The sequence below is a fragment of the Rutidosis leptorrhynchoides genome, chromosome 6 (assembly GCF_046630445.1).
Source record: "Rutidosis leptorrhynchoides isolate AG116_Rl617_1_P2 chromosome 6, CSIRO_AGI_Rlap_v1, whole genome shotgun sequence".
Classification (NCBI taxonomy): domain Eukaryota; kingdom Viridiplantae; phylum Streptophyta; class Magnoliopsida; order Asterales; family Asteraceae; genus Rutidosis; species Rutidosis leptorrhynchoides.
This window is the reverse complement of record NC_092338.1, coordinates 303161956-303178627: the sequence shown is the minus strand read 5'-3', so window position 1 is coordinate 303178627 and position 16672 is coordinate 303161956. Positions and strand designations below refer to the sequence as shown.

Genomic DNA, 16672 nt, shown 5'->3' with positions numbered 1-16672 from the left:
CCAAGTGTGGGAAAATTCTCCAAGTTATTCAAAACATATGTCACATATTTTTGTACAAATAACTGAAAATACTTTTGCTTTGGACTAAACTAAAAAGTTTTACCTGATTTACTGTAAGAAAGATGGATCTACACGATGAATCAATTCCATCATTAAAAGGAAGTAAAGTCTTCCGAAAAAGAAACGCGCTTCTTGATTTAGGTCAGGGAGTTGTCGTCCAGACCAGCTGTAGGTTGACGAAAAATCTAGAAAAGTCATCACTAAAATCAGCAGGAAATCCACGTACCTCAGCAGCAAACATGGTCGCCATGTGGTCAGACTTATCCTAACCATGAGAGAATCTGTCTCGTAAAATGGGGAGGGCGCCGTGCAAATTAGCTGGATAAGACTAATGAATCATATCCCCAGAAAGGATAATCTCCTTAAAAGATCAAAAATAAGCTTTTAAGCCTGATATTACTCAATCCTTGAGATTGACCTTAAAGATTGAGAATTACAAACTCATGGAATTCAATGATATCTAAACTCGAGCCTGAACGAGAAAATATTTTGATCAAAATTACAAACAGATTTGTTTTCTAAAAACCCATTTTCAATGCGTTCATTACCATTGAACGTAAAATCCTAGGAATTCACCTGGAATTCATTAGGTCACCTGAACCAAATCAGGTGTCAACCGTAAGAACGGTGGTTGCATAGCATGGTCAAAGACAGGACCTTGTGCCAGACTGAAAAATCATAAGGGTGAGCTTTACTATTGCTCCTACCAAGGATAGTAATTGCGTCCGACACGTTATAGACCATAATTAAAAGCATGTCAGGGGACATTGCCTTAACAGTTGCTTGTTCAACGCTTTCCTTTACAACCGGACGGTAGTTTACCGAAAGGTAATATACGGGACAAGTAAACTGGACGTGTTGCTTTCCTAATACAATGTTAGCAAGTGGGTGACACAAAACCATAAGTTTTGAGCTAAAATTTTCAAATATGAAACCCATCAAACCCACAAAAATAATTTGCAAACACCGGTGAAGGGTTATTCCGGAAAACTTATCTAGGGTAAAAACTAGATTTAATTTTCAAAAGATCAAATGTTTTCATAAAGATCCAATTTCCTTAATGGATCTAAATTTTTATAGTCATGTGGGACTGTAAACCATAACGTTACTACCATTGTTTATACCGTCGTATAGAAATCACTGATGTACAAAGTGTGAAGAATAAAGAAGTGATTCTAGTATTTCAAGACTATATTGCTTGAGGACAAGCAACGCTCAAGTGTGGTAATATTTGATAATGCTAAAAACGAACATATATTTCATAGCATTATTCCTCAAGAAAGACAAGCTTTTAGTTGCAATTGTTCTATTTACAAGTGATATTCGTTTAAATAATAAAAGGTGAAGACAAAAGACAGATTCGACGAATTGAAGACGCAAACGACCAAAAAGCTCAAAAGTACAAAATACAATCAAAGAGGTTCCAATTATTGATAAGAAACGTCTCGAAATTACAAGAGTACAAGATTCAAAACGCAAAGTACAAGATATTAAATTGTACGCAAGGACGTTCGAAAATTCGGAACCAGGACCAGAGTCAACTCTCAACGCTCGACGCAACGGACCGAAAGTTATAAATTAATTATGTATATAAATATAATATAATATATAATTAATTATATAAATTATATATTTATATTATATTTATATATTAAATTCCGTCGGCAGATTAAAAGACAAAGATGTGTGGGCTCGAAATACGATCTCCGCGACTTGCGAAGTTTGAAGAAGAAAAGGGCCGCGAGTTGCGGAGCCCCAAATGTTGAAACTGCCTATAAAGCTCGCGCATTCTGATCGTAAAAAATATATCAATATATCCATCCATCTATCTATACGTAATATTTATATTTATAATTTATATTTTAATTTTAATTTTAATTTTAATCCTAATAATAAGGGTATGTTAGCGAATGTTGTAAGGGTGTAAGTCGAAATTCTGTCCGTGTAACGCTACGCTATTTTTAATCATTGTAAGTTATGTTCAACCTTTTTAATTTAATGTCTCGTAGCTAAGTTATTATTATGCTTATTTAATCCGAAGTAATCATGATGTTGGGCTAATTATTAAAATTGGGTAATTGGGCTTTGTACCATAATTGGGGTTTGGACAAAAGAACGACACTTGTGGAAATTAGACTATGGGCTATTAATGGGACGTACAATTGGACGTACCCATAAATTACCATATACACTCGATCGGACACGATGGGCGGGGTATTTATATGTACGAATAATCGTTCATTTAACCGGACACGGGAATGGATTAATAGCCACTAGAATTATTAAAACAGGGGTGAAATTATATACAAGGACACTTGGCATAATTGTTAACAAAGTATTAAAACCTTGGGTTACACTCAGTAAACATCCTGGTGTAATTATTAAACAAAGTATTAAAATCTTGTTACAGTTTAAGTCCCCAATTAGTTGGAATATTTGACTTCGGGTATAAGGATAATTTGACGAGGATACTCGCACTTTATATTTATGACTGATGGACTGTTATGGACAAAAACCAGACGGACATATTAAATAATCCAGGACAAAGGACAATTAACCCATGGGCATAAAACTAAAATCAACACGTCAAACATCATGATTACGGAAGTTTAAATAAGCATAATTCTTTTATTTCATATTTAATTTCCTTTATTTTATATTTAATTGCACTTCTAATTATCGCATTTTTATTGTTATTGTATTTAATTGCACTTTTAATTATCGTACTTTTTAATTATCGCAAGTTTATTTTATCGCACTTTTATTATTCGCAATTTCATTATCGTTATTTACTTTACGCTTTAAATTAAGTCTTGTATTTATTTATTATTTTACATTTTGTTTTAACTGCGACTAAAGTTTTAAAATCGACAAACCGGTCATTAAACGATAAAAATCCCCCTTTATAATAATAATATTACTTATATATATATTTGTATTTTTATAAAAGTAAACTAATATAGAGTTAAGCTTTGTTTAAAGATTTTCCCTGTGGAACGAACCGGACTTACTAAAAACTACACTACTGTACGATTAGGTATACTGCCTATAAGTGTTGTAGCAAGGTTTAAGTATATCCATTCTATAAATAAATAAATATCTTGTGTAAAATTGTATCGTATTTAATAGTATTTCCTTGTAAAATATAAAGCTATTTTATATACACCTCGCATAACAATCAAGTATTAATATTAAATATTAATATCAGTTATACGAAACTCCTTACGTTTAAATGTATAACAACATTGTAACTTTGAAGTTTTCACAACTATATACATTTTGTGATTCTTATTTAGACCTATGCTTTAAATATCATTTGAAATTGAATTTTGGAATAGATTATTGGGACATTATCATATATCCATATTAATATTTAAAATTACATAGATATACTCAACTAAATTACATAATATCAAATATACCAAATATGAGTAATAAAACTCTCGTATTTGCCAATTTTACACTCCTTAAAGCTCAAGCTAAAGCTATACCTAAATCTATAAACTCTTAACTCTAAACACTAAAACTAAACTTAAACCTTAAACCTTATCACTAAACCTAATCCCTAAACTCTAAACACTAAATCTAAACCTAAATCTAAACTCTAAACTCTAAAATCTAAAATAAACCAAACCCCCAAACCCTAATGTAAAACTAAACTCAAACTTTATACAGTAAACACTAAAGCTAAACCCTAAACTCCAAAGTTAAACATTAACCAACTCCAAAACCTAATCTCTAAACTCTAATACTAATCCTAAACCTAAACTTAAACCTAAATCTTTATCACTAAAACTAAATTTAAACCCTACGCATTAAATATCGTTAAATGAAATGAGCAAATATGAGTGTTTTGGTACTTATATTGAGTATATTTGTTATTATCTTACTTAGTTGAATATATATGTTACTTTTAAATGTTAAATAAAAGTATATATGATACTACTTGAGTATATATGTTATTTTATAGGTTAACGGAGGTATACACGATATTCTCCCTATTTTGATTAAATATTTAGCATTTGTTTTTCACTTGTTTTCTTTCTTTGTATTTTTTTTAAAGGCAAGTCACCCAAAGTGTAGCAAGTGGGGATTGAACATGAGTCTCTTTGAAACTTTTCAAGCATCTTACCACCAAGTCACCCTTGGGGTTGTTTTATTTCTTTGTATACACTTTATTTTGAGATGTCCACCTTACATTTCTATAAATAAATTTTAAGCAGGTTGCTTTTTCAAAACATAAGCAATGATTTTTATAAAATCAGTACGTGATACAAGTTTTCGGGGTGTTCATCAATTCACTTTTTGATTTATTTAGTTTGGTTTGTTCAGTTTTGAGATTCTTATTAGCATTTATGGTCTATATATAATAATTATTTAAATTTGACTTTTGATTCTAAAATTCATTTATGGTCTATATATTTATTGAATTTGATTATGAATTCGATTTAAGATTAAACCAAATGTACTTAAAATCTAATTCAGATTTATAAAACTAGCCGAATCGAAACCTAAAATTGAATTCATTTTTTCTCAGTTTAGATACCGTTCGTTTTTAGATTAAACTGTTACAAACCAAATATTGAATAATGATAATTAGTTGAAAAATGGAACTTAACGTTGAAAAATAAAACACGAAGGCTTAAATGTGTCAATATTTAAAATTGTAAGGGTGAATATCTAAACAAATTGTCAAATGCATCAGATTACAAACACACCTTGCCCCTCCCCAAAGAAATCAAACCCATATTTACATAAACTACAAAACCCTTACCTTGCTCTAATCAAATCTTCACTCTCTTCAATTGATCCACAATAACAACAATTAAACTACAATCGTATCCAATATTATTATTATTTCTATACATTTAACGGTGTAACTATGGCGGCAACCATGGTTAGCTCCGCTGGCGGTCTATTAGCGATGCTTAACGAACCGCATCCGTCACTCAAACTTCACGCGCTCTCGAATCTCAACGCGTTTGTTCATCATTTCTGGCCTGAGATCTCAACTAGCGTTCCGATTATGTAATGATAACAACTTTTGTTATATTAATAAATTTTATATTTTGTTGTGTTCAATATTGCTAGGGCTTTCCTTTCCTTTGCTATAATAATATTTTATATTTGTTAATTTGTTTGACGATTATGTTTCAGATATACTTCTGTATAATTGTTAGGGTTTGTTTTGAGTACTGCTAAATAATAAGTGTTGTTGTTTTACTATTGAAAATATCGTATATGGTGTTTTCTGTACCTAAATGTAGCAATTAGAATGAAGTTTTATGCAGTGTATACCGTTTTATCTTACGATTGGGGACTTGCCTTATGGTTAGAAAAGAACATTTTGAACGGCTAGGCTAAAAAACTGGTTTAAGCTTGTCTACAAAGCTATTAAACCTAATGTGATTATAATACTGGTTTAAGCTGTGCATATGCATATTGATTTTTAGATAAGGAGATTTTATAGAAGTTATTGAAAGGATTTTGTCAATGCTTTTATAGAAAAAATGGTTGGTATCATTACATCAAAAGAACCTTGATCTTGAGTAGCTGTGTTTGATTGGTGTGTTTTATGTGATGTATTTTTTATGTTAATTTGATCTGTTTTCCTTCTCATCCTTCTGGCCATTTCAATGAAACTGAATTGATGTAATCGTCATATCCGTTGAGTTTTTTTGGTTAGTGAAGCTTTCCCAATAGATTTTGTTTGACATGTTCACATTTTGTTTTTGTTTATTCAGAGAGAGTCTCTACGAAGACGAGCAGTTTGAGCAAAGACAGTTGGCTGCTTTACTTGTTTCGAAGGTTGGACCTTGTTTCCATTTTCTGCTAGCGTATTGTTACTGCTAAGATATTGTAGAAGTGGATTTGCTTATCTATATGTGTATATGAAAGTTTTTAACATGTGTTCTGATACTTTTAATAAAATCTCTATATCTTAAGCGATCTATACATCAGGGTACGAAGTGAGATTGTTATTATTTTTACAGATGTCTTTCTGTGTTTTTATATATAATCACTTTTTATCTTGTAAAGTTATGTGAAGGAGATGAGGATAGTTTTATGGAATAATAAAGGAGTTGAAGAAAGATATTGTTTCCTTGGCAACATATATACAATTAGGTTTCATGGTTACATAGTTATCGGTTGAAATAACAGCAAAAATGTAGAGCTTTTAGTTCATTAGACCAATGAAAATTTTGAAAGCAATCCATGATCTCAGAATAACGAGGCCAAGCAGTTGGTGAGATAGTGTGGATAAGCTTCTTCACTAAAAACCACTGATGTATCTAGTCCAGGTAAGATAACCTGAAAATCTTAGAATACTTTATTCGCAATAACTCTAGATAGTTGCTTCAGAGAATTAAGGCACCAGTCTTACTGGGGCTTTCTTTTAGAAGAAAAGTAATTAATTAAGCTTAGATGGATTTTAGTTTTTTATTTATTGATAGGAATATTACTTGATCTTATAGAACTAGCAAGAATCTACCAACTTGAAGGCATGTTTGCATGATTTGTATTCTTCGTGTGTTCAGATTATGTGAAAACAGATTATGCTGTCTCCTATTCAAGTGTTATTTTTAATTGTGATAGTTTTTTGTTTGTTTATATTTTATGTGAAAACAGCCCGTGCTCTCTTATGTAGGTCTTCTATTACTTGGTAGAGCTTAATGACTCATTATCATATGCCCTTGGAGCTGGAAGTTTATTTGACGTTTCTGAGGACTCAGATTATGTTCATACTCTTCTTGGTGAGTCTAACTTCACGAGTGCTATTTTCTTTGCCTTTGGAGTCTTAATCATTTTGTGTGATGTGTGTTTTTTTCTCAGCCAAAGCTATTGATGAGTACGCAGCTCTGAAAACAAAGGCAGCAGAATCTAAAGAAGAATCTTCTGATATAGACCCTAGGCTTGAAGCAATCGTCGAAAGAATGCTTGACAAGTATGCCCTACTCATATTTTTTTGAATTCATAGCTTTCATAGTTTGAGTTTTCCTGTGCAAATCTATTGAACGAAACCCATTAACGAAAGTATATGCTGATTTTTAAGAGGTCACCTTTATCCCCCAAAACCCTAAAACTTAATTATTATCCATGTGCTCTTTTTTTCTGCATATTCTGCTGTTTGGTAATATATATATATATATATAGGGAACGAATGCTACTTACTTTTAACACTGATTTTGATATTTGGTAGATGACTACATGAGTGTAACTGTCCTTTTTTTTCATCTGTCCTTTTAAGGTGTATAATCGATGGGAAATATCAACAAGCTATAGGAATGGCAATTGAATGCCATAGGTTGGATAAGCTTAAGGAAGCAATTACAAAAAGTGATAATGTTCACGCAACTTTGTCATATTGCATGAATGTATCTCATGCTTTTGTTAACCGCCGAGAATACCGTCGTGAGGTTAGTACCCTTTGATTGTCATCTTATTTTCGTTACTCACTATAAAAATATGATTATACAAGTCTTGTTCTATACCCCTTTTTCTGTACATCTTTTACTAAAAATATGTGGAATGTGTATAGGTACTTCTTCTTCTTGTCAAAGTATATCAAGATTTGGCATCCCCAGATTACTTAAACATTTGCCAGTGCCTCATGTTTCTTGATCAACCTAAAGGTGTCGCAAGCATACTAGAGAAACTTTTACGTTCCGAAAACAAGGATGATGCAATGTTGGCATACCAAATTGCGTTTGATCTGATTGAGAATGAGCATCAAGCTTTTCTATTGAGTGTGAGAGATAAGATGTCGAGTCCTAAGTTGAAACCTGAACAGCCAGTAGCCACTGAGACGGATACTGTTCAGTGTGGTAATTTGTCTGTGTCAGATGACACTCAAATGGCCGATGAAACCCAAAATCCGACTGCGATTGTGCATGAGTCGGACCCTGCTGAAGTGACCTATGCTCAGCGGTTGACCAAATTGAAAGGAATTGTTTCTGGGGAAACTTCGATTCAGTTGACTCTTCAGTTTCTATACAGTCAAAACAAGTAAAGAGCTTAATCCTTTTTGTGGTGTTAATATGTCCTCTGTAGAGGTGGCAAAATGGGGGGGTTGGTGGTATGGGTCAAGTCAATATAAAACATTTGAAATATGATTGTAGAGACTGTGTTATTTTATTAATAAGTTACTAAAAAAAATAATCTAGCATGTTTTTGCATTAAAAATACACACTAGCAAGCTTTGATCAGTTTAGCTCTGTATATTATTAGGTTAATTCCTGTAAGTGTTAAAAATAGACTACCACTCAAAACAACCAATTAGTAACAATGTAAGGTGAAATTGCCACCTTCTAATCATTAGGTTCCATGTTTTCTCTGGCTTTTGTTCATCATTGTGGAAAGATCCTTATAATGTTCTATACATAGGTCGGATCTGCTCATACTTAAGACGATAAAGCAATCAATTGAGATGCGAAACAGTGTTTGCCATAGTGCAACGATATACGCTAATGCACTTATGCACGCTGGAACAACCGTCGATACATTTTTAAGGGAGAATCTGGTACATATGTTTGTTAGTTTGGTATTAGCAAGATTTATTGTTATCTTTCTGTTTGGTAGTCGTCATGCTTATCTGCAGTTTTTAATATTATGGGCCCCATATGAATTCAGGATTGGCTGAGCAGAGCCACAAACTGGGCCAAGTTTAGTGCGACAGCTGGACTAGGTGTTATTCACCGAGGTCACTTGCAACAAGGAAGATCATTAATGGCTCCGTATCTTCCTCAGACCGGGTCAGGTGGTGGTAGCCCATATTCTGAAGGTGGTGCACTTTATGCTCTGGGTTTAATCCATGCGAACCATGGAGAAGGCATCAAGCAGTTTTTACGTGAAAGTCTAAGCAGTACAAACGTTGAGGTGTTTATCTGCTAACAACAAAAGTTTCAGCTTATTAGTTTGATGCATTATAATGTTGTTGATCTGTATATTGGTGGGTGCAGGTTGTTCAACATGGTGCGTGCTTAGGTTTAGGGTTGGCTGCTTTAGGGACTGCTGACGAAGACATTCATGATGAGCTAAAGAGTGTTCTTTACACTGATAGCGCTGTTGCCGGTGAAGCTGCAGGTATTAGCATGGGTTTATTGATGGTGGGGACCGCAAGTGAGAAAGCGTCTGAGATGTTGGGTTATGCTCACGAGACTCAGCACGAAAAGATCATAAGGTTAGTTACTTTTTTAATCAAGAGGTCTTTGTAACCTCTAATTGATGTGATCTTTCTTACTGTTAACATGATTATGCTATATTTTGCAGGGGATTAGCATTAGGTATTGCACTAACGGTTTATGGAAGAGAAGAAGAAGCCGACACGTTAATTGAACAGATGACTCGCGATCAAGATCCTATAATACGTTATGGTGGCATGTATGCGATAGCGCTTGCATACAGTGGAACGTCAAATAATAAAGCAATTCGTAAACTACTTCACTTTGCTGTGTCAGATGTGAGTGATGATGTCAGAAGGACAGCTGTGTTATCTCTTGGATTTGTTTTGTACGCTGAACCCGAACAGGTTGATACTATTTCCCTCATAAATTCAATGATTTTTTGCAGTTCTGATCTGTAGTGTTTAACTGTCTAGTTGACTTTGTTGTTTTTATTGCAGACACCGCGCACTGTTGCCTTGCTGGCAGAGTCTTACAACCCGCATGTGCGTTACGGGGCAGCAATGGCTGTAGGCATATCTTGCGCTGGTACTGGTCTAAGTGAGGCCATATCTTTGTTAGAACCTCTGACATCAGATGTAGTTGATTTTGTTCGTCAAGGTTCTCTAATTGCAATGGCAATGGTAATGATCCAAACTAGCGAAGCTAGCGACTCTCGTGTTGGGACCTTCAGGTATTATTTTCTTGAATTTCCAACTTTGCATTGCTATTGAATATCGCTAATGATTTATCTACCATCTAAATTGATACATACACCAAAACTGTGCATTAATTATTTGTAAATGCATAGTTTTGGTGGATGTATTAATTTAGATGTTGGATATATCAAATCCCATTGCATATTGCACATTTGCATATTAAGTAGATACGGCAATTGTGTTGGGCACTTATATATGCGTATACTGGTCTACTTGTTCTTCTAAAACATTGTGTCACATGTTTTTGTATTTTAAATATTTGGGGTATAAGGTATCTCAGCAAGAATTCTACTTGTGCAATGACAATCTACAATTCTACACATAGTTAAAATTTTGGAGTTTTTAAGCATTAAAATTAGATTCTTGGGTGACTTTTACCTGTTTGACTCTTAACTGGAGTAATTGTTAGGTAATTCCACCTTTTGTAACGAGATGGGTTGAAGTTGCCACCTTTTAGTTAGTTTTTTAAGTTGCTCTTCTGACACTACTCTTTTTTTTATTTGCTCTCAAATTCCAACAGACGGCAATTGGAAAAGATTATTTTGGATAAACATGAAGACACAATGAGCAAAATGGGTGCTATTTTAGCTTCAGGAATTCTCGACGCTGGAGGAAGAAACGTTACTATCAAGCTGCTTTCTAGAACGAAACATAACAAAATGACAGCTGTCATTGGCCTTGCTGTTTTTAGCCAGTTTTGGTACTGGTATCCACTTATATATTTCATTAGCTTAGCCTTCTCCCCCACAGCTTTGATTGGACTCAACTATGACTTGAAAGTGCCAAAATTTGAGTTCTTATCTCATGCCAAACCGTCATTGTTTGAGTACCCTAAGCCAACAACCGTACCTACTGCCACGTCAGCTGTGAAACTCCCAACTGCTGTTTTGTCCACGTCGGCAAGAGCCAAGGCTAGAGCTACCAAGAAAGAAGCCGAAAAAGCTAATGCTGAAAAGTTATCTGGTACTGATTCGACTGCTGCGTCGGGGTCTGGTAACGAAAAAGCCTCCGGAGAGAAGGATGCCGATTCGATGCAGGTAAACAAAATAATTCCTTTAATGTGTTACACAAAATTTGTTGTACACCCATATAATAATAAAAAGAAAATAATGTGTTACCTATGGTTACATAAACAATGATTGTACTATGGTTACATTTTTACTTAGAAATATGTTTATTATTGCTGCCGACATGATTAAGTTAATTTGCAGACATAAAAACAAATATTCTATTTAGTATACAGTAGTATACTACAGACCTTTAGGCCACTTCTTTTATAGGGACATTGCCCGCATATCTTCAGACAAAAACATCTTAAAAAACAAACAACACCTAAATATCCACCTAAATATCCACCAGATTTAGGAGGTTTATCCACTAAAAGTAGACTTTGGGTTGCTTTTTAAATGTTTGACACGTTCTTCTTTTGGTTAAACCATTAGATATTTCAAGTTTCAGAAAAACAACAACAACAACAACAATACCCAATTCCACTAGAGTGGAGTATGGGGGAGGTTAGATGTAGACAGTTCTTTCCTCTACCCTAAAGTAAAAGGGAAGTCATTCCTCCACCCACGGATACCTATCGGTCCCCAGGTAGAGGAAGTCGTCCCTCCCTATTCTGTAGAGCAGAGAGGCTGCTTCCTAGGGACCTCCGACCATAAAGAACCATGAATTCCAATATGTGCAGTAAAAATATACAAGTAAAGTAGATAAAAAAAAGAAACTTTACCATGAATAAAGTATATATCAATACGATATGTATAGGTAAATAAAGCATGTAACAAAATAATGTAATATAACATATAATTAAAATATGTGCGTGTCAAATATGCAAGTATAACCAGTCATGTAAGTACAATAAGTATACGAAAACATGTTGGTAAGAAGCAACTTCTTGTGACTAGTTTTTTGGAAGCTTACGTTTTATGTCCTTCCAAATGAACGCTCAAATATGTTCTCTGTTTCTGGTGTATTAATATGTCTGGCAGGTTGATAGTCCTGCTGGTGAGAAGGAGAAGAAGGCGGAACCTGAACCAGCTTTTGAGATTTTGACCAACCCAGCAAGAGTGGTTCCCGCACAAGAGAAATATATTAAATTTTTACAAGATAGTAAATACGCTCCAGTGAAAGCGGCAACATCTGGTTTTGTTCTCTTGAAAGACCTCAAACCTAATGAACCAGAAGTGTTGGCTCTAACTGATGCGCCCACTTCAACCACCTCAACCGCTGCAGGTGCAAACACAACTACAGAACAAGGGTCTGCTGCAGCCATGGCAGTTGATGATGAACCTCAACCACCACAGCCCTTTGAATACACCGCATGATCATGGCTAGTTTTTTGCTTTATTTACTGTGTTCCTACTTCTGCGTGCAAATCACGTGTTTAATGCATAGGCTGGTCTGGTCTGTTTGTTTCAACACGCTTGCATTTTGTGAGGTTAACACTCGAATTTGTTAGACTATTTTCTTGTCTGATCACATTGGATTAGAAAATATTGGACTGATTTAAGTTTAGTTTTTTTTTTTATTCATATTTTGTATTGCTGTAATTTTTAAGACGAGTTTCATTTTGTTGTCAACCAAGGATAAACTTGCTCACGTGTTATTGTTTTTGAATTTATCACAACTAATATAATCTGCGAACTATGTATGAATGACATGCAACAAATTTAGTCTACTATTATACTGGGTTATTTATACATATTGACGGTAGTAACTACAATGATGAACCTTGTTTTTTGTTCAATTTTTACTTTAATGATGATATATTTACAACGATCTTTGTAAACTAGTGTTTCTTAAACCTCAAAGAATTGATAAATGAAACAATTATCCGATACATATTATTTCAAGTTCAGGGCCATGTAAGGGTGCCTTGATTAGAATTTGAAAATCGACTGTGTTTTGATGATTTAAATAGCTATAGCGAAACGTTAATAGTGTTTGATTATTTTGTTTGATAACGCAATAATTTAATAATAAGTTTTTTTTAGGTGTTAGCAAATTAGTATATGCAGTAAGTTTATAAGTAAACATGGTGGAAGAGGTGGAAGCAAAAAAGGTCAGCGGTTTAGGATTCTTTTAGGCTTAGAGATCATGTTGAAGATTTGGATTTTGGAGATGCGATTCAAAATTTATTTTTATAGTCTCAAGATGATCAACGTGTCGGTTCGGCTAGTACGGGTTTGGTTTCGTTGAAAAAGGATTCTTTCAAAGACGTGGATCGTGGTGTTATTTCCCCCCTCAATGGGTACTTTGGTTGGCGATAGGTACTTGAATGTTCTTACCTTCAAGATTGAAAATCGGTCTAGGAAAATGATTCATCCGGAAATTATAGATGGTAGACTTAAAAAAGTTTAGCTTTTTAGTGTTGTTGTGTTTGTGTGATTTTGCGTTCTATTTGCTTTTCTTGGTTGTAAATGTTGGTTTGGTGTAGGTTACTCAAGGTTAGTGTCAATGTTTTGTTCTGATTTTATTGGTTTCGGCAGTAAAGACTCGGTACAGATAGTTTGTTGTGCCGCTATCTAGGTATGAGCCTCACCGAATTCTCAATTGTACCTTTTGGTTGTAGACTTCTCTTTTCGAAAATGTTTTTTTTTTATTAGAGTTTTCGTTTTGTTTTTTGAAAAAAAAAAAAAAAAAAAAGGTGGTAGTGGTGGTGGTTAGACCACTCGTAACAGGCCTCGGCAACGTCGTTGCCGGCTGAGTTGGAGACCGGAAAACGCCGTAACAAGGCGTTTCCGGGAGCCGTTTTCGCGGCGTTGGGGGAGTTCCAACGGTGGAGGCAACGTGTGTTGATGCCACGTGGCGTCTTGTGATTCGTTGGTCAATCCAACCGTTGAAGAAGGCAACGGCTATAAAAAAAATAAAAATTTTACCATTTTTTTTATTATATAAACACTACAATACCTCAAATACATACACACAATATTCTACAAAACATCTCATAAACACTCTAATCTTCTTACAAATTTATCAAAATGTCTAACACTCCAAACACACCAATCACTCCACGAAACCAAGATCACGAAGAACCCGCAACACCACTCTCCAATACCCGTCCGTTTTCTAATCTTTTGGCGTTCGGGCGTGCTAACCAACCCGGAATCGCAAACCAACCAATACTCACGCCAAGTCCACAACAATACGCTCATGTAACTCGAAATTTGTTCGGGTTAAATCAACAACAACAACCACCCTTGCCACCACTAACGTTAGAACAACAACAACAACAACAACAACAATGGGCGTTTTTTCAACAACAACAACAACAAATGTTTCAAAACCAACAACAAATGTTCCAAACGCAATCTCAATCGCAACAAGCTCAATCGCAATCTCAATCTCAATCGGAAGAACCACAACAACGGGTAGCTCGAAAACACTCAAGAAAGAGCAAAGGTATATTCTTCTATATATATATATATATATATATATATATATATATATATATATATATATATATATATATATATATATATATATATATATATATTTACATTTACATTTAATATGTATTATAATTAATATATAATTCTGTTGGTATATTTATATATATATTTAGATTTATATTTAATATGTATTTAATTATAAGTAATATATAATTATTTTAACCTACTATTACATACATATTATAAATATATTTATTTAATATACTAATACGTAATACAATTTGTATATATTGTAGGTAAAGAGGTAGAAGAACCGACAAAAGAGAACGCGAGGGGATGGTCACAAAATGAGCTTTTATGGTTAGCCGAGTGTTTTTGTGATACCTCGGAAAATCCTATGGTTGGGAGATCACAAAAACGGGGTAGTTTTTGGGGAAGGGCGATGGAAAAGTTCAATAACAACGAATTTGGATGGGTACGAAACGAAGATTCAATGTCTTCAAAGTGGCGTGATTTAAACAAGTCGTGTAGCAAGTTTTTGCCAATTTATCAAGACATTAAGAATCATTGGCGTAGTGGGGCAAATGACGATGATGTTTACCAAAACGCGTTGCAAGCTTACTATGATCGATACACCAAAAACTTTATTAACAAGGACGCCTTTTTTTCTTGAAAGAACATCCGAAGTGGATCATTCCAAATGATCCGGTTGCTAGAGCTCAAGCTCAAGGTGAAGGTGAAACAGATTATCGTGTGGATATGACGGGTATTGGTGAAAGTCAAGGAGACTCGTTTATGGACAAGTGGGAACATGTGGCGGAAGGGAAGACGAGTGCGATATCCAACTTCAACAAGTTTTGCACTATGCAAACCGCACTCACACAAGTTGATTTGTTGGGGAGATCTTCGGCTACGATGGAAGATCCGGATGACGTGATTCGTCTTCAAAATCTAAAAAAATATGTTCGAGACATGATGAAAGACGACATGAACATCGACCATAACCCCCGAGATTAGATTCTATTTATGTTGTTCCGTATTTTTTTTATGAATTAAATTTATGTTTCTAGGACTTTTAAGTATGTAATTTTTTTTAAGTAATGGTATGTTTAGAACTTTTAATTATTTACGTTATTCCATCTTTTTTTATTTGAGTGCTACAATAAAATGAATAAAACCAATCAAAAAAATAAAAAAACATAAAAAGAAAATTAAAATGCCACATCAACATTCCACTACCACAACACAAACTCACAACACCAACTTTCAACACCACCACTACTCCACTATCTCCTACAACACATCATAATCATAAAAAAAAACCCACAACACCACCCCACAACACATCCAACCATTACAAATGGTCTTAGGGTGGTGGAAGTGGGTGATGTGAGGGCAAAGTTTATTGACGTTGGTTAACACGTCCACTAATAATAATAAATTATATTGTCATGGACGTTTAGAAATTGTGTTATCATAAATATCATAAATAAAAATATATATTGTGATGGACGTTTAGAAATTGTGTTAACGATTTTAAGTTCAAGAAATGCCATATGATAGATAATATTTACGTTTTTTTTATTGGATTTCTAGTAGATATGAAAAATCCAGACTTATAGTGCGTTTGATAAAACTGAATGATTTAGCGCTGAATGGTTCAGAAGATGAATGATTCAAAGTCTCTGAATAATGTTTGTTCTGAATGAAAATAAATTGTTTGATAATCATTTAGGACAAACGATATGAACTGAGTAAGATTAACTTATTAACGTCTAACATTAATAAAAAATTCATATACTTGTTGGTTAAGTGTTCATGATATGATTTGGGGAGAATATTACAGAAAATTTAGGCCACTAATGGCCAAGAGATGAATGGTTCAATACTGAATTCTGAACAATTCAATTCAAAGGTCAGAAACAAACGTGCTGAATGCTTATTGGTTCAGCATTCAGCACCGAATCATTCCATTAAGAGGCAAACAAACACACCCTTAGTTTATGTGATTGCATAACCCTCTGAAAGTCCGACTTGTATGTAATTTTCTAGCATCTTGATAATAGTTCATTTTGCTGTTAAAAAAATGATTTGGTGTTTGCTGAGGAAGTATGCAGCGGTGGAAGATCAGGAACGTCGGAAAGAGCATCGTGGATAAAAAGGCTGAACTAAGAGGGGTCGGAGATTAACAATCATGCCTTATATTAACAGAGATTAACAATCATGCAGAAGGTTGTATTAGTAATTAAGCTTTTAATATGCTATCTTGAATTAGAATGTAGGGGTAAAACCGATTCCCTGGCTGCCCCACACCGACCGGTCTCACGGTCAACACGTG

General features: G+C 34.3%; 1 protein-coding gene across 1 annotated transcript; it reads left to right on the top strand.

The window, feature by feature from the left end:
- Positions 1 to 4883: 4883 nt before the first annotated feature.
- LOC139851341 (26S proteasome non-ATPase regulatory subunit 1 homolog A-like) lies at positions 4884 to 12541 on the top strand. Its single transcript, XM_071840357.1, has 13 exons — positions 4884 to 5088; positions 5805 to 5868; positions 6710 to 6815; positions 6895 to 7006; positions 7310 to 7478; positions 7601 to 8067; positions 8446 to 8581; positions 8692 to 8937; positions 9021 to 9241; positions 9331 to 9589; positions 9683 to 9915; positions 10461 to 10977; positions 11932 to 12541. Exons 1-13 carry the CDS (start codon positions 4943 to 4945, stop codon positions 12265 to 12267), a joined length of 3012 nt encoding a protein of 1003 aa, XP_071696458.1. The 5' UTR covers positions 4884 to 4942; the 3' UTR covers positions 12268 to 12541.
- The last annotated feature ends 4131 nt before the right edge of the window (positions 12542 to 16672 follow it).

Coding starts and splice junctions, on each gene's coding strand:
- LOC139851341 (XM_071840357.1), top strand. CDS start 4,943: ATGGCGGCAACCATGGTTAGCTCCGCTGGCGGTCTATTAGCGATGCTT. Junction 6,816..6,894: donor TTATGTTCATACTCTTCTTG/GTGAGTCTAACT, acceptor TTTTTTTCTCAG/CCAAAGCTATTGATGAGTAC. Junction 8,068..8,445: donor TTTCTATACAGTCAAAACAA/GTAAAGAGCTTA, acceptor TTCTATACATAG/GTCGGATCTGCTCATACTTA.